Here is a 21163-nt window from a genome sequence, read left to right as displayed (position 1 = left end):
TTTATCAAAATCTAGTTTTAAGTTTTGTTAAAAATGGCAAAGTCAGAATTTCTGTTAAAGCAGGTTGGAAACCAGTTTATATACTCATTTCCTGGAATTTCACATAAACATAGTCACAAACATCATCAGTTTTTTTAGCAAGACCCTTTTCCCTTAGCAAGTTGCCTAGAAATATCAATTGTGATTAAAAACATTTAAAAAATGCATTTCGAAGTTCGAGCATGGTGACAAGTGCTTTGTACTATGCAAACTTAATTTTAGCTCCACTGCTTTGGTGTAGACAATAGTTTTATTGTGATACTAAACTTTGCTATTCTTTTTTGCGTTACTGTATGCAGTAGTTAAGACTTTCAGAGCAGTGCAAGGGATTTAGCCATACATCATCCATTAAAATCAGAGCTGGTCAAAATTTTTGAAACAAAGTAGGGCTGTCAAACAATTAAAAAAATTAATCATGATTAATAAACAAAAGAATACCATTTATCTAAATATTTTGGATGTTTTCTACATTTTCAAATATATTGATTTCAATTACAACACAGAATATAAAGTGAGCACTGTACACTTCGTATTTATTTTTGATTACAAATATTTGCACTGTAAAAACCAAAATAGTATTTTTCAATTCACCAAGTCTTGTAGTGCAATCTCTTTATCATGACAATTGAACTTACAAATGTAGAATTATGTACCAAACAAAACCTACATTCAAAAATAAAACAATGTAAAACTTTAGAGCCTACAAGTCCATTCAGTCCTACTTCTTGTTCAGCCAATCGCTCAAACAAGTTTGTTTACATTGCAGGAGATAATGCTGCCCGCTTCTGGTTTTCGTCACCTGAAACTGAAAACAGGCATTCACGTGGCGCTGTTGTAGCCAGCGTTGCAAGATATTTGTGTGCCAGGTGTGCTAAAGATTCATATGTCCCTTCATGCTTCAGCCACCATTCTAGAGGATATGCATCCATGAGAATGACAGGTTCTGCTCGATAACGATCCAAAGCAGTGTGGGCTGATGCATGTTCATTTTCATCATCTGAGTCAGATGCCACCAGCAAAAGGTTGATTTTCTTTTTTGGCAGATCGGGTTCTGTAGTTTCTGCATCAGAGTGTTGCTCTTTTAAGACTTCAGAAAGCATGTTCCACACCTCATCCCTCTTAGATTTTGGAAGGCACTTCAGATTCTTAAACCTTGAGTTGAGTGCTGTAGCTATCTTTAGAAATCTCACATTGGTACCTTCTTTGCATTTTGTCAAATCTGCAGTGAAAATGTTCTTAAAATGAACATGTGCTGGGTCATCAACCAAGACTGCCATAACACAAAATATATGGCAGAATGTGGATAAAACAGAGCAGGGGACATACAAGGAGTTCGCTCACAAATTTAATTAACGCATTATTTTTTTAACAAGCGTCATCAGCATGGAAGCATGGTGGAAGAAGCATGAAGGGGCATACAAATGTTTAGCATTTCTGGCACAAATACCTTGCAATGCCAGCTATAAAAGTGTCATGTGAACGCCTGTTCTCACTTTCAGGTGACATTATAAATAGGAAGCGAGCAGCATTATCTCCCGTAAATGTAAACAAACTTGTCTGTCTTAGCGATTGGCTGAACAAGAAGTAGGACTGAGTGGACTTGTCAGCTCTAAAGTTTTACTTTGCTGTTTTTGAGTGCAGTTATGTAACCAAAAAAAAAATCTATATTTGTAAGTTGTACTTACACAATAAAGAGATTGAACTACAGTACTTGTATGAGGTAACTGGAAATATTATTTCTCTTGTTTACAAATATTTGCACTATAAAAATGATTAACAAAAATAATAATATAAAGTGAGCACTGTACACTTTTTGTTCTGTGTTGTAATTGAAACCAATATATTTGAAAATGTAGAAAAAGTCCAAAAATATTTAATAAATTTCCATAAGTATTCTATTGTTTAACAGAGCAATTAAAACGGCAATTAATTGTGATTAATTTTTTTGAGTAATCGTGTGAGTTAACTGTGATTAATCAACAGCCCTAAAACAAAGCGTTTTCATCAAAAGCAAAACACAAATAGCCAACATTTTTTGTTTTTCAAGAAAAATGTAAATTGTCCCCCTAATTTTTTTGCCAACTTTTGTTTAGCAAAACCATTATCGATACACTTTAGTGATGATGACCACCATCCTTCTCTTCTTCCAGCCTATATAGGAAAACATCCTGACCAACTGCATTGGGTCCCCACCTATCAGCAAGTAAGCTAACTAAAAAGGGACTCCTTGACACTGCTTGTATAAATAGCTCAACTCTACTTCCAAAACTGATATAGCTCATATACTCGGGATGGTGGGAGGAGGAGGAAGGTAAGGAAAGAAATACAAGAAATAATTACCAGCAGGTAATACTCCCTTGTCATGTGTCTCTTCTTCCCCCAAGAATTGGGGAAGGGGTTATTTTAAAGAAATACTTCAGAGAGTTTTGAAGTGTTTTATTGGAACTACTGTTTGTATTTTAAGCCTGTCAAGTCAGGTTCTGTACTTAGCACGGGTCTGATTCACATTGCTCGGCACCTTGCAGTGCCATTCCACCGCAAAGTGAATATAAAGTGCTACCAAATCATAAAGAATCAATGAGGATGGAAGAGAAGCTATCCTGTCTCTGCTGTCTAGACTGATTTCAAAAGAAAGATTTTGATCCTCTGGTTTGAAAGAGAAACCACCTTAAAGGCAGAGGAAATTGGAAAGGTAATGTAAGGCAACATCTTAAAATGTCTCCAACTGTGCCAGTTTTCAGAATTCCGTCTGTCTTGGAGGGAAGTACGCCTCACCAGGAATCTGAAATTTCTTGTGTGTTTTTCAAAAGGTCAAGTCATTCTATACTCACTCCTCGAGCTAGGGGAGTTTTCCACCCACTGTGTTTTCTCCCACAGCGCCAGGGCAACTTAGGTAAACTTCAGACTGACAGACATCTGCAATACATCTCACATTTTTGGCTAACTTCAAGGAAAGGGGGCATCTGTAATGGAACTCAGGGTGGTCTACCTGCAAGGTTGTAGTGACAAAAACAGCATAAGTAAACATCTTAAAAGCTATACCTTACATTTCAAATGCCTAAGAATGATGTCTAGGTCAGTCTGAAATATCTGGTGAGGGCTGGAGATTGGGTAGAAGAACTGGTGGGTAGGACAGTTATGGAGGTTAGGGTAATGAGAGGAGCATCCATTTGGGTGCAAATATCCTTTGGCCTCATCTAAACAACTAGTTAATTTATGAGACAGTGTGGGTGAAATAATGTCTTATTAGATCAACTTCTCTTGGTGAAAGGAAGAAGCTTTTGAGAAGCACAGAGCTTGTCTCTTTCACCAGTGGAAGTTGCTCCAATAAACTGTATCTCAGCCATCTTGTCTCTTTAATATCCTTGGACCAACATGACTACACCACCACTGCAAAAGTTAATTTATGGCAGCTGCCCTGGATTGCTTTTGTGCAGGACATGTGTGGGATATCTGGTTGGGACGTTGCACTCCATAGGTTTTATGGAAATATGTTTATGAGTGTAAATATAATGTAACTGGAATATGCTTTATGCGAAAGGTCTCTTGTAAGGTTTCATTACAAAGCTTATAATCTACTGAGTATGTTCATCCTATTTGTATGACTGCATCATTCTTGTATCTGAAGCAAGAAATATAAAGTATTACTCTGAAGTCCTATTACCTATTGTAACTATGCAAAGTGTGGGCCATTAATGATGGCTTGGAATCTTGATGGCTCCCATTAACTAGGACAATTGGTTGTGAATGGTTTTGTTTACTTGCAAACCTTCCTGGGTATGTGCAGGACAGCCCTGAAAGAATGGAGAATGAGGTCTTACAGTGACATGTGATCATGTCACCTGGTACAGGAATCCATCTTAAACCTGGTGCTTTTCCATTTAGGAGGAGGGGTGGGGACCCAGAGAGACAAAAAATTCCCGCCTTGTGCCAAAGCTACAAAAGGGGGTGGAACAGAACAAAGGAGAAGGGGGGGGCAGTCATGAGAAATCCTCTAGTTACCACCTGAGCTGGAACTAACAAGAACTGTACCAGGAGAAAGGATTGGGCCCAGACTAGAAAGGAGTCTAGTCTGTGAAAGAAGCTTATTGGAACATCTCTGAGAGTGAGATTTACCTGTATTCAGTTTCTTAATGTATTAGGCTTAGACTTGCGTGTTTTGTTTTATTTTGCTTGGTAACTTACTTTGTTCTGTCTGTTATTACTTGGAACCACTTAAATCCTACTTTTTATACTTAATAAAATCACTTTTGTTTCTTAAGCCAGAGTAAGTGATTAATACCTGGGGGAGCAAACAGCTGTGCATATCTCTCTATCAGTGTTATAAAGGGCGAACAATTTATGAGTTTACCCTGTATAAGCTTTATACAGAGTAAAACGGATTTATTTGGGGTTTGGATCCTATTGGGAACTGGGTGTCTGGATGCTGGAGATAGGTGATTTGCTGAGCAGTTTTTGGTTAAAGTCTGCAGCTTTGGGGGTGTGGCCCAGACCATGGGTCTGTGTTGCAGCAGACTAGCGTGTCTGGCTCAACAAGGCAGAGTTCTGGAGTCCCAAGCCATCAGAGAAAACGGGCTCACAGGTAGTTTCAGCACATCAGGTAACAGTCCCAAGGGGGTCTCTGTGACCAAATCCGTCACACTGGTATCCAGGAATGCTTTAAGAGTCTGATCTAAAGTCCACTGAAGTCAACAGGGGTGTTTCTCTGTTAAGGGCCTGATCCAAAACCCATTGTACTCGACAGAAAAGGCAAGGGAACCCTCCACCTGGGAGGATCTGCCAAAAGTGGTGTTTTATTCCTTTCTTTAAAAAAAAAAATCAATGCCCTGTACTGGAAGTGACCATCTGTCCTATATTTTAAGAACTATCACTTATTTAGTGCCTAGTGTCCAACAACATATATCCAATAAGGAGCCACTAGGAAACATTTGATCAGATGCGAGGTATATTTTCAAGCAATGATTATGTAAAGGATTATGCAGTGTGACATAAATGTTGGATTTCATATTATCTCTTAAAGTACTGTGGGGTGCTGCTCTTTCTCAATGTCATAGTATACAGAGCTGGAAGGGACTTCGAGAAGTCACCAAGTCCAGCCCCATGTGCTGTGGCAGGACCAAGTAAACCTACAACATCCCAGACAGGTGTTTGTCCAACTTGTTTTTAAGAGCTTCCAATGATGGGGACTCCACAACCTCCGTTGGAAGCCTATTTCAGAGTTTAACTACCCTTATAATTAGAAAGTTTTTCCTAATCTCTTAGCTAAATCTCCCTTGCTGTAGATCAGGTTTCAGCAACCTGCGGCACGCAAGCTGATTTTCAGTGGCGCCCTGCTGCCGGTCTGGGGTTCCGGCCGCCGGCACCTTGCCAGCCGGGGTCCTGGCCGCTGGCCCCGTTCAGCCTGCTGCCTGCCTGGATGGACATAACCTCAGGCCAGGAGCGGGCTGAGCGTGGCCGGCAGCCAGGACACTAGCTGTCAGGAGCCGGCGGATGGAACCCCAGACCGGCAACAGGCTGAGCCGGTCAGTCCGCTGCCAGTCTGGGGTTCCATCTGCCAGCCCTGCTCAGCCCACCGCAGGTCTGGGGTCCCGGCCACCAGTCCCGCTCAGCCCGCTGCCAGTCTGGGGTTCCAGCCGCCGGCCCCCTGCCAACTGGGGTCCCGGCCGCGCTCAGCCTGCTGCTGGCCTGGGATACCAGCCGCCGGCCCCACTCAGCCCGCTGCCAGTCTGGGGTTCCAGCCACCGGCCCTCTACCAGCCAGGGTCCCGGCCACCAGCCAAGCTCAGCACACTGCTGGCCCGGGGTACCAGCCGCTGGCCCAGGGGTCTGCAGCCACCCCCAGCTGTGGCCCACTGGCCTCAGCCTGAGGCAGGGGGGGTGCAGACAGGGGCAAGAGGGGGCACAGCTCAGCACCCCCACCTTAAAAATTGTTCCAGGCCACTGGGATATTTTTAAGTCCTGGTTTGCTGCTTATATCAGACGACGTGGAACAACGTACTGCATCTGACCTTGTGCTTTTTTACCCTCTGTTGCCTTTTTTTTTTCCCACTGAGAGTTGAGGGGTACATTTGACAAAATGTCAGCTCCTAAGAAAGCAAAGTTAGATGTCCGTTCATTTCGGCCTTCTTGGACAGACACATTTGGATTTATTCAAAAGAAGGATCGTGCTGCTCGTGCTCTCTGTTATGGAAGTGTTGTTTGTCGCACATCAAGTGTTAGGTTTTCTCGTGCTTCGTTTGAAAACGTCGTCTTTCTTCACGAAGCAGACAAGACTGAATCGATCAAAAAGGCAGTAGAAGGGTCAGAGAAGCAAAGCAGTGTTTTTAAATGCTTACGTGTAGGTAAATATCAAGCTACGGAAGGAAGTTACAAGATTGCACAGCCGTTTACAGATGGGGAATATATAAAAAGTTTTTCTCAGCAGTTCAGAGGTTTTATTCAATGATTGGCCAAATAAAGATACGATCATATCTAGAATAAAAGAACTGCCTGTCTCTACCAGAACAGTTGAGAGACGCATACGTGAAATGGCAGAAAACATTAACAGAAAGCAGACGACTGCATTAAAAGGCACAGCAGTGTTTAGCGTTGCAGTTGATGAGAGCATGGATATAAACGACGTCCCACGTTTGGCAGTTGTTGCAAGATATTGTGCTTCTGATGAAATCCAAGAGGAACTTTGTTGCCTAAAACCCCTGCATGGCACAGCAAAAGGGGGAAGATATAATGGAAAGTTTTGTAAACCATTTTGAAGAACGAGGAGTTGACATCAGAAAAATATTTTGTGTGACAACAGATGGTGCTCCTGCCATGGTCGGAAAACAGAAGGGATTTGTACAGTTACTTGAAGATCAAATTGGCCGCCCGACAGTCAAATTTCACTGTATCATCCATCAAGAAAACCTGTGTGCTAAAATTTCTAATTCAGAGCTTAATAATGTGATGAATACAGTGGTGCGAATAGTCAATTTCCTTGTTGCTTGATCTGCTTTGACTCACATACAGTTTCAAGCACTGCTAGAAGAGATGGACAGTGCTTATAACGACATTCCACTTCACAGCAACATTCGGTGGCTAAGTCGTGGCAAGGTTTTGGTGTGCTTTGTAAACTGTTTTGATGCAATCGAGGCCTTTTTGTCAGAAAAAGGACAAAACTACCCCGAACTGGAAGATGACAGATGGCTGTGTAAGCTCGTGTTTCTAACTGACATCACCGCTCACCTAAACAAACTCAACCTCTATCTCCAGGGTGCAGGGCAAACAGTTCTGGATCTTTATGAAGCCTGGAAGGCATTTGTTGTAAAACTAGCAGTTTTTTCTCAGGATATTCGAACTTCTACTTTCCGCTACTTCCAACACATAAAAGCTATTGACACGTTGCACTGTCAGTGTCGATGAGATTGGAATGTACATGCAAGAACTGGAATCAGAATTTTCTGACAGATTTCCAGCGATTTGGCCCAATGCTTTCTTTTCTAATTAAACCTGAAAAGTTCAACGAAAGCGACTTGGATTTGTCTGTATTTCAGTGGATGGGTGTTGAAGATTTCGAAATGCAGCTCATTCAGTTAAAAAACTCAGAATTGCGGGCACCAAAATTTGTAGATCTGTGGAGTGCACTTGAAGCTACCGAGAGAGATCATGGGGCCTCTATTCTGACCTGCTGGACATCCCTGCCAGTGAAATTTAATTGTTTGAAGAAAATTGCGTTTGCAATGCTTTCAGCATTTGGAGCCACATACCTGTGTGAACAGGTATTTTCACACATGAAATCTGTTCTCTGTCCCCCTCGGAGCCGGTTAACAACTGATCACTCCGAAGCCTGTGTGCAGCTTAAAGTATCCAAATACGTGCCAGACATTGGAAAACTCAGCAAGGAAAAGCAAGGGCAAGGATCACACTAAACTGATAAGATCAGCATTTTAATTTAATTTTAAATGAAGCTTCTTAAAACATTTTAAAAACCTTATTTACTTTACATACAACAATAGTTTAGTTACATAATATAGACTTATAGAGAGAGACCTTCTAAAAACGTTAAAATGTATTACTGGCACACGAAACCTTAAATTACAGTGAATAAATGAAGACTTGGCAAACCACTTCTGAAAGGTTGCCGACTCCTGCTGTAGATTAATTCCATTACTTCTTGTTCTACTTTCGGTGGACATGGAAAACAATTGATCACCATCTTCTTTATAACAGCCCTTAACATATTGGAAGACTTATCAGGTCACTCCTCAGTCTTCTTTTCTCAAAACTAAACATGCCCAGGTTTTTCATCCTTTCCTCCTAGGTCAGGTTTTCTAAATCTTTTATCGTTTTTGTTGCTCTCCTCTGCACTCTTCAATTTGTCCACATTCTTCCTAATGGAGCTAGTTCCTCAAATGTCTCCAACCCAATTAATTTAGTACCCAAGCCTGATGGCTGTCACTTATTTAAACTGGCAAAAGGAAAAAATTAGCATGAGGATCATGCGGGAGTCCTGCCAAAAAAATTTTTAGAGGAGAGCTTGCTGAAGCTTATGAGAAGACAGACCAGAGACATGAGGGGCCGCATAAGCAGCAGCGACATTGGAACTGATTGCAAAAAAGAGCCACAGCTAACCAAACCACAGGGAAGCTAACCAAACCATTGAAAAATCTCTCACCAGCAGCAGGAACATCTTCTCCCCAGTCTTGTATGTAACAAACTCTAAGTGAGGAGGGGAATTCAAAACTCACTTAGAGGGAGGAAAAAATTTTAAAAAAGAAAGCTCTACAAATATAAGAGGCCCCCTTCCCAAAACTCCACCCTATCTACACTGCATGGCCATTGAAACAGGCATGGGAAACTGAAGGGGCTGTATGCATGCTAGCCTATAAAGCAGGTATAGTAGCACACATTTCCAAGATATTCAAGCAGGATCAACCTGAGGACATCTGGAATGCAGACCATTTCATCTTTGTATTGGTTGAAGTGCTGAAAATAGCTGTAGTGCTATTGGACTCCAAATGCTTCTCCTCACAGGATCCTTTCCCTAAATATTCTCCAAGTTTTTCTTTTATAGAAAGCCCAGCTGAGTTGCACTAATGACTATGTGACCCATTATAGATTACCTAATTTTGCAAATTAGCACTATTTTTTTTTAAAAGCAGGCTTTGTAACATAGGATCTAATAATGGGACCTGCTAATAAATCTGAGTGGAGAAATGGAATTAGATCCTTTAATTCTCACTTGGCTAATCTGTAATGAGTTTCAACTGAATTTATTTTCTCTCTCTTATTATCATTTCTCTCTCTTCCTCTTCCAGCTGGAACATGTACGTGAAAAAGGAAATGAGGACGAGAAGAGTACAAAAAGATTTGAAGAGGAAGTGTGTGGGTTAGGCTATGAATACCAGCAGCAGAACTCATCCTTTTGGTCCTTCTTGCTCCCTGGTAGATGGAGGTAACAGGTCAGGATGTTTTCCTTTATTGAAAGGAGAATAGTCAAAAAGATCCAGTTTTCTTTCCCATTGTTAACGGTATGGAATGGTAAGGTACTGCTCTAGAGTGTTAGCTCCTAATCAGATATGATTTTTATTTTACTAATTTTATATTGTAATTATGTGTGTCTTCTTCATCCAGACATCTAAGTGAATTTAATTTGGCAGGTCCCAACAGCATCTGAGCCTGTTCACTGATGACAGGTCAAACTGAGTTCCAATCATGGAAAAATCAGCTACAGAACTGGCTCACAGAGGCACAATAGCTGAATTTACACATAACAGAGAACAAGAATGAGTCCTTAGTCTCTACTCTTAGCCTCAGCTTCACAAAACCATCACATAATGACTGGCACAAATGATAAGCCATTGTATCTCATTCCATCACAATTTTAGGACTATAAAAATTTGAAGGTTATCACTTGTACAGCACCCAGGAGCACAGTGGACACTTTATAATAAATAGGAAGATATGACCCAAAAGAGTTATTACAATATTTAAGCATATATGTAACTTTAAGCAGATGAGTTGTCTCACTGATGCTTAAAGCTAAGCACATAAGTAAGCGTTTCTCAGGACTGGGGTCTGTTTTTTGCACAGGAGGCAATGAGAGGGGCTGACTAACATTAGAGAGGGGAAGGAACGTGAAACGAACAACAATTGCAGCAATAATTCAGTTTGGACGTGAACAACTTGGTGGTAGAATTTTTGTTTTTAAATAAAAACAATGATGTTAGGATTCATCACAGAAGCAGCAAGGCTTAAGGAGGAATCTGTACGAGGCCAAAGTAATAATTCAGCAGGTCAAGGCTAAAAGGGCATTCTGTGCATCAAAGGCAGTTTGAAAAAACCACAGAGGTGGCTGTGGGATAAGCAGACAGCAGGGCATTGAAAAGGCATCACTGGCAGAGCAGAGAGGCTTCGGGACGCTGCAGTAAGAAGTTAGGAATGTCAGCGGGGGTGTTACGTAGGCCTTTGTAGACATGGACAAGATGTCTAACTTGATGCAGAAGACAAAGGGGAGGCAGGGTGGCAAAAATAGCACACTTTGATGCACTTCCACCAGAGAAGAACCCTATAAAAACTTACCTATTACAACCTAGGAGAAGTGTAACATTTCTGTACATGAAGAATGTCATTTAAAACGGGGAAAGCAATCAGTACCTGGTGATTCCTTAGAGGAAGCAGCATGTCTTGCTAAGTGATTGTTGATTATATCTACTGCCTTGAAGTTTTTGTTTTTTTTCAAGATATCTGCGGCACACCTTGCTTGTGTGTCTGGAATAGTGGGGTCCACCCCAGCATTTAGGAGCATCTGCACATTTTCTGTCTGACCTGAAACATAAAATAAATACAGTAGAGAGTTAGCACTATCCTCTTGTCCAGAATGAAAGAAAAATCACTGCCATGGTTTCAAATGCTTTTTTAATCAAAGAAAGAACAGCTCAATTTTATAGAAGCCGTTATACTTGGAATTGTTCCTTACAGGAAACCATGCATTTTATCAATTTGTTTTGGGGGGTGTATTTTTGATGTTGGGGTTTTTGTTGTTGGTTTTTGTTTTTTTTGTTTTTGGTGGGTTGGTTGGTGAAAGAGGAAAACATGTTCAAAAGTATCTAAGATACTTAGCCTGAAACCACAGCTAGTCACTAGGGGTTTTTTTCATATCAGGAGTGGCATAAAAATATGATTACCTAATAACAAGCCTTGCCGCATACGTTATCTCCACTTCGATAAATATGACAGTACTACCATTCTCTTCAATGAAAGCTAGTATCCTAATATAACTGCCTCTAAAACACTGCAGAACAAACATAATTGGCCAAACCCCAAAATGTAAATTCTGATTCGACGCTTGACACAATATCTTTAATATACCACAAGGCTCTATACTCCTGTCTCACTTTGTCACATTCCATTATGATGGGCATTGTGCTACCCTGAGAGAAGGAGATGTACTCTCTTTGCCTCAAACAGCTGAACATGTGCTATAAATCATAGTCAAAGAACAGCAAGGAGGAGCATCGGAGAATCAAAGGATCAGCCAGGCAAGTGAAAGGAGCATAAAATGATTGCTAGGAAAGCTGCATCAAATTATTTCCACTTTCCTCAGACACAACTGCAAGTTTAACAACTTGAATCGCTGTATGTGTCCCTCTTGCTAGAATACCAGGCAAAACTTGGAGAAGAAAAGGTTGGGAAGAAGTGAGACACCTTTACACACTCAACACAGTTCTCTTGCTTTTGTGCACGTGTGCCTTGCCATTCATGTTATTTTAACTGAGTTTTGTCAGCAAGATGGCTCTGAAATGTCTTCCATTATCTGCTCTGCAAGAACTGTGCTCGCTGTGCAACAGATGGGACAGCAGTGAGAGAAGAAATGTGACTCGTCTACAGCAAAACTAAATTAAATAGTATGAATGAGACTCACACAGACGATCAAAGGGAGGCCCCAGAATGCCATTGTGTATAATGAACAAAAAGCCTAGGGTAACTTCAGGACTGATGCTTACTTCCTGTTTCCACCCAGTGGATTTATTAAGAAATGCAAATAAAAAGCAAACCAGGTTTCTATAGTTATAAGATAAAAGCATCCACAGAGATGGCAGGGCTATTTGACCCCCACAAGAAAGCTAAAGAAAAGCAGCTCTCAAAGTTTACATATCTAAGCCAAGACACACTGCTACTGACATCAAGGGAAGTTTTTATTTGGTTCTCCTCTACAAGTGAGAAAAAACTCAGACTAGTTTGAGGCCTAATTTTCTTCTAATTTCTGAGAACATCAATACATAAATGGACCAAGAAAGATATAAATACATTGCAGCAAGTTGTGGCTAAATCTTAATCCACCAACCAAAATAAAAGACCTTACACAGAATAACTATGCAAAATGACAAAGAAATTGTCCACCAAAGCAGTGCCCTATAATTTTTTAAGTTCTGCTATATTTGCTATAGTTATAAATGTACACTGAGCCTGCAAGTCTTTTGTCATTCTCCTTCTTGGCATGAAATAAAGAATATCAATGTTTGGAGTTTTTTTTCTTTCGCCATAAAAAACAAAAAAGTCCAAGCTGCTGAAAAAGTCCATTTGGAATTACATACGTTTCAGAGGATATCCACTGGAATGAGAGGCCACGACATGCAAGACTGTGCAACCATCCTGGTCTTGCTGGTTGATACTACCCTTCAAGTCTGGTATCTCATCAAGTAGCCATCTGAAAAGATGGTTCCCTTCTGAAATGATTATAAATTAAAACCACATGTTATTAAAACAGCACACTTTGTCCTGTTAGGACAGGATGGGGGGGAGCAGTATTGCTCCCCCGCACCCCTGCCAGAGGTGGGCAGACAAGCTATCAAAGACTTTCTCTTTAAAAGTTAAGGGTGACAGAGAGGAAAGTATAGTGTAAAATACCACGCAACAAATGGTGTCAAGTGCCAGCTGCATTGTCGGAGATAAACAACCAAATTTTGCCCTAACACATGCAGCTCTGAATTTGGACCGCAAATTTTAAACATGTACCCTGATCCCCAGACAGGTTTTTCAGAGTTGACACATTCAGGGTCTGAGATGGTCACATCAGTTACACTTCAGGTTTGAATCAAAGAAGAGAGGGTCATTATTAGGCTCCCAGGACTCCCAGGTACACATGAACTGGACACATAGTTTAAAAAAAAAAAAAAAAATTACTTTAAGAGTAATGACTAAAGCTATGTAAGATTATATATTTTGGATTTGAGCTTACTTTAGATTGTTAAATATGAGCTTTATCTGCAAATTCTCTGTAGGTTGACTACGGTTGCTTTTGTTTTATACTGACATGAGATGTCACTCACTTGCTTTGATACAGAGGTTGATGATTGCATGAAGTGGGTATGCTCCAATGCTCCCAACATTTGCTCCAATGGTGATCAGCCACTCTACCAACTCTGGTACTCTTTCCATTCTCTCATAATGGCCAAACAGGACATATTTCTGATAAAGAAATAGAGAGATATATTACAGTTATATTATTTTACATATGTGAAAGAAATCATCTTTTTAGTCCTGTTACCTTTTCAGCCCAGGCAAAGTTTTTGACTACTTGGGAATTCAGTGTTACAAAGGCAAAGCAAATGAATAAATATTGGCCACTTGCCTTACCCAATATTAAATTTAATTACACATATTTATATTACAGTAGCAACTAGAGCCCCAGACCAGGTTCAGGGATCTGTTCTGCTCCATCCCTGCCCCAAAGAGCTCTCAATCTAAAGGGTTTTTTTATTTTTATATATTATACATACGTACACACACACACAGAGTATATTGTATATTATGTATCTCTATTTATTCTTTTTTATATTTATTTCCCATTTTTGGTTTTTAAATAGTGGCCTCCACACATATTGCAGACATCTGCAACATTTATGTTTAAGAACTCTGATTTGCAAGAGTTACTGTTTGTGCAAAATCCGAAGTGAAAATATTATATACACCTGCAAAAACAAAAGCAGCACTGAAAACTCCAGCAGAAAAAGGCACTTTTTCCTCTTATTTCCTCCAAAGGAAAACAACATTTGGGAATTTTCCATCTTGAATTTTTTACACTCTTCCACATATACAAAAATTCCATGGGAAAATTTCAGGAGCAAAAATTGGTAGTATTAGAGTTAAATTAAACTAAACACTGTGTACTTTCAGTCCTCTGGTGTCCGTGCCTTGTCATGGCGGAACAGCTTGCGTGCTCTAATGATCCCCAGGGGCTTTTTGCTCCTGGTAGGTTCAACCATGCTGGATTGGTCTGTGGGGGAGGGGCCAGACAAAACAGACACCCGGTTGGGAGTTAGGCACAGAGCTAACAACCCTGTCTCGTAAAAAACAAAATAGGTTACGGAAAAGGCGACAGAGAAATCAGCCATTACTGTATATGATGGCCTTCAGGAGTCAATGACCTGTATGACTGCCAGTGGTGAAAGCCGAAAGGAAGCCACTGGCATGAAGACACCAAGACAAAAACCAAACTTGGTTTTTGGAACATACAGACAATGTATGAAGCAGGGGAGCTAGCTCAGGTCACAGCAGAGATGAGACGCTACAGCTTACACATCCTGGGGGTCAGCGAGAGTAGATAGATGGGATCAGGAAGATTAACAGCAGCCTTGGGAGAAAACTTGCTGTTTTCTGGACAGGATGATGGACAACACCATGAAGGTGTTGCCATCCTTTAGAAGAAGGGAGTGGAGCATTCCCTGCTTGAATGGAAATCCATCAGCAGCAGACTTATTATGTTTGCTTTTCAGTCTGGCTCTCATAATATCACCCTGATTCAGTGTTAGGACACTGATGAAGAAATAAAGGACAAATTCTACCTTACACTACAGGCGGAGTTAGAGAGTACCAAGCCATGACCTAACTATCGTCATGGGAGACCTGAATGCCAAGATCGGTAAGGACAACGCAAACAATGAAAGAGCAATGGGAATACGTGGGTGTGGCACTATGAATGAAAACGGAGAAAGGCTTGTTGATTTCTGTAATATGAATGACTTAGTCATTGGCGGAACCCTATTTGACCATTGTGAAATTCACAAGCTGACACCGTGTTCTCCAAATAGCAGAGATAAGAACCAGATTGACCATATCATGATCAATAGCAAATGGCGATACTCACTGACAGATGTGAAAGTGAGAAGGGGTGCAGATGTTGGCAGTGACTACCACCTCGTGACAGCCTTCATCAAGCTAAAACTGAGAAGTGTGGGTCCACTAAACAAAGGACATAGATGTCATGATATCGACAAGCTAAAGTCCCTTGAAATACAGAAAGCCTTCGTTCGGCAGTTAAAGAACAGGTTTCAAGCACTTGCAGACCTTTATGAAGAGGAGGGAAATGCAGATGAGGAGATCAACAAGAGGTGGGACAAAGTAACAGCAATTTATAAATAGAGCGGTGAAGCCTGTCTAGGCTACAGGCAGAAGAGAAGGAAGGAGTGGATTACACCCAGCACATGGAACTCCATAGAAACCAGACAAGCCCTGAAGGAAAAAGTTTTAGACACAAAATCCCAGAAGCTAAAGGACAAATACCACGAGCAGTATAGCAAGGCACACTGGGAGGTCAAATGCCTTGTGAGAGTGGACAAATGGCATTATATTGATAATCTGGCAACACAAGCAGAGGATGCAGCTGCTTGTGGTGAACAAGGAACCATCTACAAAATGACGCAGCTTATCAGTGGTAAACGGCAGACACCAACAAACACTCATCAGGAACAAACAAGGACACCTAACAACAACCAAAAAAGAACAAGAAACGCACAGAGCATTTCAAAGAATTGCTGAACAGGAGCCACCTAAAGAGGACGGAAACATCCAGGAGGCAGAAGAAGATCTTGATATCAACACAGACACCCCAACTAAGGAAGAGATCATTCAAACCATCAAATCCTTAAAAAATGGGAAAGCTCCTAGCAAGGATAACTTGAATGCAGAATTGTTCAAGGTAAATCCTAAATTAGCAGCATCTATCCTGGCACCTCTATTTACATCAGTCTGGGAAAGGGAAAGTGCCAGATGAGTGGACCAATGGGGTTATAGTGAAGATACTGAAGAAAGGAACTCTCAGTGTCTGTAACTGGTGTGGTATCGCACTTTTATCTGTGCCAAGCAAAGTATTGTGCAAGATTATAGTCCAGGGTATATCAGAGGCAGTTGATACCGTTCTCAGAAAAGAGCAAGCTGGTTTTCGGAAAGGGCATGGATGCACAGACCAGATCTTCACTCTACGAAACATAATAGAACAGTGCTTAGAATGGCAACGGCAACTCTACATAAATTTCATAGACTTTGAGAAGGCTTTTGATAGCATCACAGGACCAGCCTATGGCGCATTCTGCGGGCATATGGAATTCCTTTCTGTATAACTAACGTCATCAAAAGCGTCTATTTCTACTTTACATGCAGTGTTAATCACAGTGAGCTCAGTTTTGAAGTCAAAACAGGAGTACGTCAGGGGTGTGTCATGTCTGCAAGCCTCTTCAACATTGCCATCAACTGGGTAATGCGCCACACAACAGAAGACATGCCAAGAGGCATTAAATGGACACTCTTCTCATCCCTTGAAGACCTGGACTTCGCAGGGTCTGGACTTCGCAGATGTCACTCTCCTATCACATACCCAACACCATATACAAGAAAAAACAACTCGACTCAACGCATTCAAACAGCAAACTGGACTGAAAATCAACCTCAATAAGACAGATCTCATGACCTTTAATATTGCCTCACCATCACCAGTACGGATAGAGGATTATGTTCTCACCAATGTAGAAACATTCACATACTTGGGCAGCACCATCAGCCAGGACGGTGGAACAAGCCAGGATATCCAGAACAAAATCAGTAAAGCCAGGAACACCTTCAGGAGCTTAAGTACACTCTGGAAATCATCAAAATACAACACCAAAACCAAACTCAAGATTTATCAGAGATGCGTACTTTCAACACTACTTTATAGTGCAGAATGCTGGGGAATGAGAAAGTATGACATGTCTAATTCCATATAACCTGCCTCAGAAAAATCCTCCGTATCTTTTGGCCCAGAACAATCTCAAACCAAGATCTGTTGACACAGTGCAGCCAAGAGGATCTGAGCACCATCATTGCCAGGAGGCGCTGGAGATGGATCAGTCATGTGCTTTGGATAGAAACGGATTCCATCACCAGAGTAGCAATAAGATGGAGGCAGGCAAAAACGAGGCTGCCCGAAAACAACATGGTGAATTGCTGTGGAAGCCGAGCTGAAAAACCTGGGGCACAGCTGGTGAACCATTGAAAGACTTGCCAGAAACAGACAGGAGTGGAGGAGCTTCGTTGCTGCCCTAAACGCCAGAGGCGTAATAGGAACATGATGATGATGTGTACTATTATTTCATAATGACAATCATGCTAGTAAGGAACACAGCCTTATAAGGTTTACCAGCATCTCTCTGTATCTGTAGGCTTCAGTTCAGCCATCTGAGAAGTATGGCTCCTAGATCATGGGCCTTTTATAAAAGTCCTCTACACCATTCACATTAATTAAATACAGACAAGTTTTTTCTGTGGAAACTAAAAGCTACGATTAGCCAATGTGGTTAAATGTCTTTACATTTAGTTTTGCCTTCCTTTCCTTCTCAGGGCTTCTCCTCTTCCCTGCACCATCCATGGAACAGCTTTCCACCAATAGGAGTAAAAAACAGCCCCCGTTTCAAAGATGTACAGTAAAAATACTAACTGTGCTGTTGAATTACAGGATATGTGGCAACTTGTCACATTCCATCAGATATGCCCTACTACAGTGTTAAACTTTTAGCCAGTAAATGTAGCTGTACAGAGCTTACTTTATAGTCCCCTAATTTATATATTTTCTTATACTTTTCAATATCTGATTTCAAACCACTGAAGATGAGGCATTTAACAGCAGTACAAAGAGAACTTTAAGCATAAGCTCACTGTAAAAACTCACATCAACAGCAGGTTCAGTACAATTCCACAGCAGAAGGTTTTTAATCGTCTCTTAACACCATATTGCACAATTTGCACACAACAGCTATATGAAACATAAGTGATCTGATTTAGGTTAAAAAAAAAAAACAAAGAAAACCTATGGATGGCTAGTTTCATAATTCAAAACAGATTCTGTAGCCCGTGCTTTGCCTTTGCAATTGCAACTCGTTAATTAGCACCTGTCATATGACAGGGGATGTTAAATTATGCCCTCTTGTGGTTTCTTTGAAACTGAGGCCTGGTCTACACTACGAGTTTAGGTCGACTTTAGCCGCGTTAAATCGAATTAAGCCTGGACACGTTCACACGACGAAGCCCTTTCTTTCGACTTAAAGGGCCCTTTAAACCGGTTTCTTTACTCCACCTCCGACGAGGGGATCAGCGATAAAATCGGCCTTAGGGGGTCGTAATTGGGTTAGTGTGGACGGAATTCGACGTTATTGGCCTCCGGGAGCTATCCCACAGTGCTTCATTGTGACCGCTCTGGACAGCACTCTCAACTCAGATGCACTGGCCAGGTAGACAGGAAAAGCCCCGCGAACGTTTGAATTTCATTTCCTGTTTGCTCAGCGTGGAGAGCACAGGTGACCATGCAGAGCTCATCAGCACAGGTAACCATGATGGAGTCCCAGGATCGCAAAAGAGCTCCAGCATGGACAGAACGGGAGGTACGGGATCTGCTCGCCATATGGGGAGACGAATCACTGCTGGCTGAACTCCGAAGCAGTAAACGAAATGGCAAAATATTAGAAAAGGTCTCCAAGGCCATGAAGGACAGAGGCCATAACAGGGACGCACAGCAGTGCCGCATGAAAATTAAGGAGCTAAGGCAAGCCTACCACAAAGCCAGAGAAGCAAACGGAAGGTCTGGGGCAGAGCCTCAAACATGCCGCTTCTACGCGGAGCTGCATGCCATTCTAGGGGGTGCAGCCACCACTACCCCAACTGCGTGCTATGAGTCCCTCACTGGAGAAACACACAGGGAAGCGGGTTCGGGGTACGAGGAAGATGAGGATGGAGAAAATGTAGATAGCTCACAGCCGCAAGGAAGCGGAGAAACCGGTTTCCCCAACAGCCAGGATATGTTTATCACCCTGGACCTGGAACCAGTAACCCCCGAACTCACCCAAGGCATGCTCCCAGACCCTGAGGGCGCACAGGGGACCTCTGGTGAGTGTACCTTTGTAAATATTACACATGGTTTAAAAGCAAGCGTGTTTAATGATTAATGATTAATTTGCCCTGGCAATCGCGGCCATTACAGCTACTGGAAAAGTCTGTTAACGTGTATGGGGATGGAGCGGAAATCCTCCAGGGACATCTCCAGAAAACTCTCCTTCATGTACTCCCAAAGCCTTTGCAAAAGGTTTCTGGGGAGGGCTGCCTTATCCCGTCCGCCATGGTAGGACACTTTACCACGCCAGGCCAGTAGCACGTAGTCTGGAATCATTGCATAACAAAGCATGGCAGCGTATGGTCCCGGTGTTTGCTGGCATGCAGACAACATCCATTCCTTATCGCTCTTTGTTATCCTCAGGAGAGTGATATCATTCACGGTCACCTGGTTGAAATGGGGCAATTTTATTAAGGGGACATTCAGAGGTGCCCCTTCCTGCTCTGCTGAACAGAAATATTCCCCGCTGTTAGCCACGCGGTGGGGGGGGAGGGGTGAAGTGATCCTCCCAGAGAATTGGGTGTGTGGGGGAGGGGAGTTAGTTGGGTTTGTGCTGCATGTTAACCCTGAAACCGCAGCCCCTCCTTTTACATTGCAAACCCATTTTAAATGGCCAACCCAACGGGTGCTTGGTATGGGAAATGAGAGCACTACTGTTTGAAACCATTCCCACATGTTAAGAAGGTTAAAAAAGCCAAAAGACTGTGTCTTACCATGGCTGCCTGCAAGCTGAAATCTGTGGCCTGGCACTGCGTGAGTGATCTCTCACACCAAACCGGCAGGCCCTCAATATAAGAGGAAAAATGCGACCTTGTAACGAAAGCACATGTGCTGTGTAATGTGAACAGCAAAATTTAACGTGAAAGAGTGTACCCATTGTTCTCTAAAATGTGTCTTTTTTAACCACCTCTCCCTTCTCCTCCACCAGCTGCAAATGTTTCTCCTTCACAGAGGCTAGTGAAGATTAGAAAGAGAAAACGTAGGACGCGTGATGACATGTTCACAGAGCTAAAGATGTCCTCCCACGCTGACAGAGTACAGCAGAATGCGTGGAGGCAGTCAATGACTGATTACAGAAAAGCACAATATGAACGAGAGGAGAGGTGGCGAGCTGAATCGCGGGCTGAAAATGATAGGTGGCGTCAGCTTGCAGACAGAAGACAAGAGTCGATGCTCCGGCTGCTGGAGCATCAAACTGATATGCTCCAGCGTATGGTTGAGCTGCAGGAAAGGCAGCAGGAGCAGAGACCGCTGCTACAGCCCCTGTGTAACCAACAGCCCTCCTCCCCAAGTTCCATAGCCTCCTCACCCAGACGCCCAAGAACACGGTGGGGGGGCCTCCGGCCACCCAGTCACTCCACCCCAGATGATTGCCCTAGCATCAGAAGGCTGGCCTTCAATAAGTGTTAAAGTTTTAAACTGCAGTGTGTCCTTTTCCTTCCCTCCTCCCCCACCCATCCCGGGCTACCTTTGCAATTATCCCCCTAGTTGTGTGATGAATTAATAAAGAATGCATGAATGTGAAGTAACAATGACTTTATTGCCTCTGCAAGCGGTGCTCGAAGGGGGAAGGGGAGGGTGGGGTGGTTGGCTTACAGGGAAGTAGAGTGAACTGGGTGGGGGGGGGGGGGGCGGAGGGTTCATCAAGGAGAAACAAACAGAAGTTTCACACCGTAGCCTGGCCAGTCACAAAACTCGTTTTCAAAGCTTCTCTGATGCGCACCGCGCCATGCTGTGCTCCTCTAACCGCCCTGGTGTCTGGCTGCGCGTAATCAGCGGCCAGGCAATTTGCCTCAACATCCCACCCCGCCATAAATGTCTCCCCCTTACTCTCACAGATATTGTGGAGCGCACAGCAAGCAGCAATAACAATGGGGATATTCTTTTCGCTAAGGTCTGAGCGAGTCAGTAAGCTGCGCCAGCGCGCTTTTAAATGTCCAAATGCACATTC

At 42.4% G+C, this 21163-nt stretch overlaps 1 protein-coding gene across 1 annotated transcript in view; it reads right to left on the bottom strand.

Annotated features, from left to right (window-relative positions):
- The window catches only part of TRANK1 (tetratricopeptide repeat and ankyrin repeat containing 1), an 85954-nt gene that overhangs the window by 39627 nt on the left and 25164 nt on the right, over positions 1–21163 (bottom strand). Inside the window, exons 7-9 of the mRNA XM_065399113.1 lie at positions 13346–13484; positions 12611–12742; positions 10671–10841 (exon numbers count right to left, since the gene is read on the bottom strand). Coding sequence (XP_065255185.1) covers positions 10671–10841; positions 12611–12742; positions 13346–13484 — 442 coding nt within the window. The remainder of the gene's footprint in view (positions 1–10670; positions 10842–12610; positions 12743–13345; positions 13485–21163) is intronic.

This window comes from Emys orbicularis, chromosome 2 (assembly GCF_028017835.1).
Source record: "Emys orbicularis isolate rEmyOrb1 chromosome 2, rEmyOrb1.hap1, whole genome shotgun sequence".
NCBI classification, from domain to species: domain Eukaryota; kingdom Metazoa; phylum Chordata; order Testudines; family Emydidae; genus Emys; species Emys orbicularis.
The sequence above is the reverse complement of the archived record's forward strand: the minus strand, read 5'-3'. Positions and strand labels throughout refer to the sequence as shown.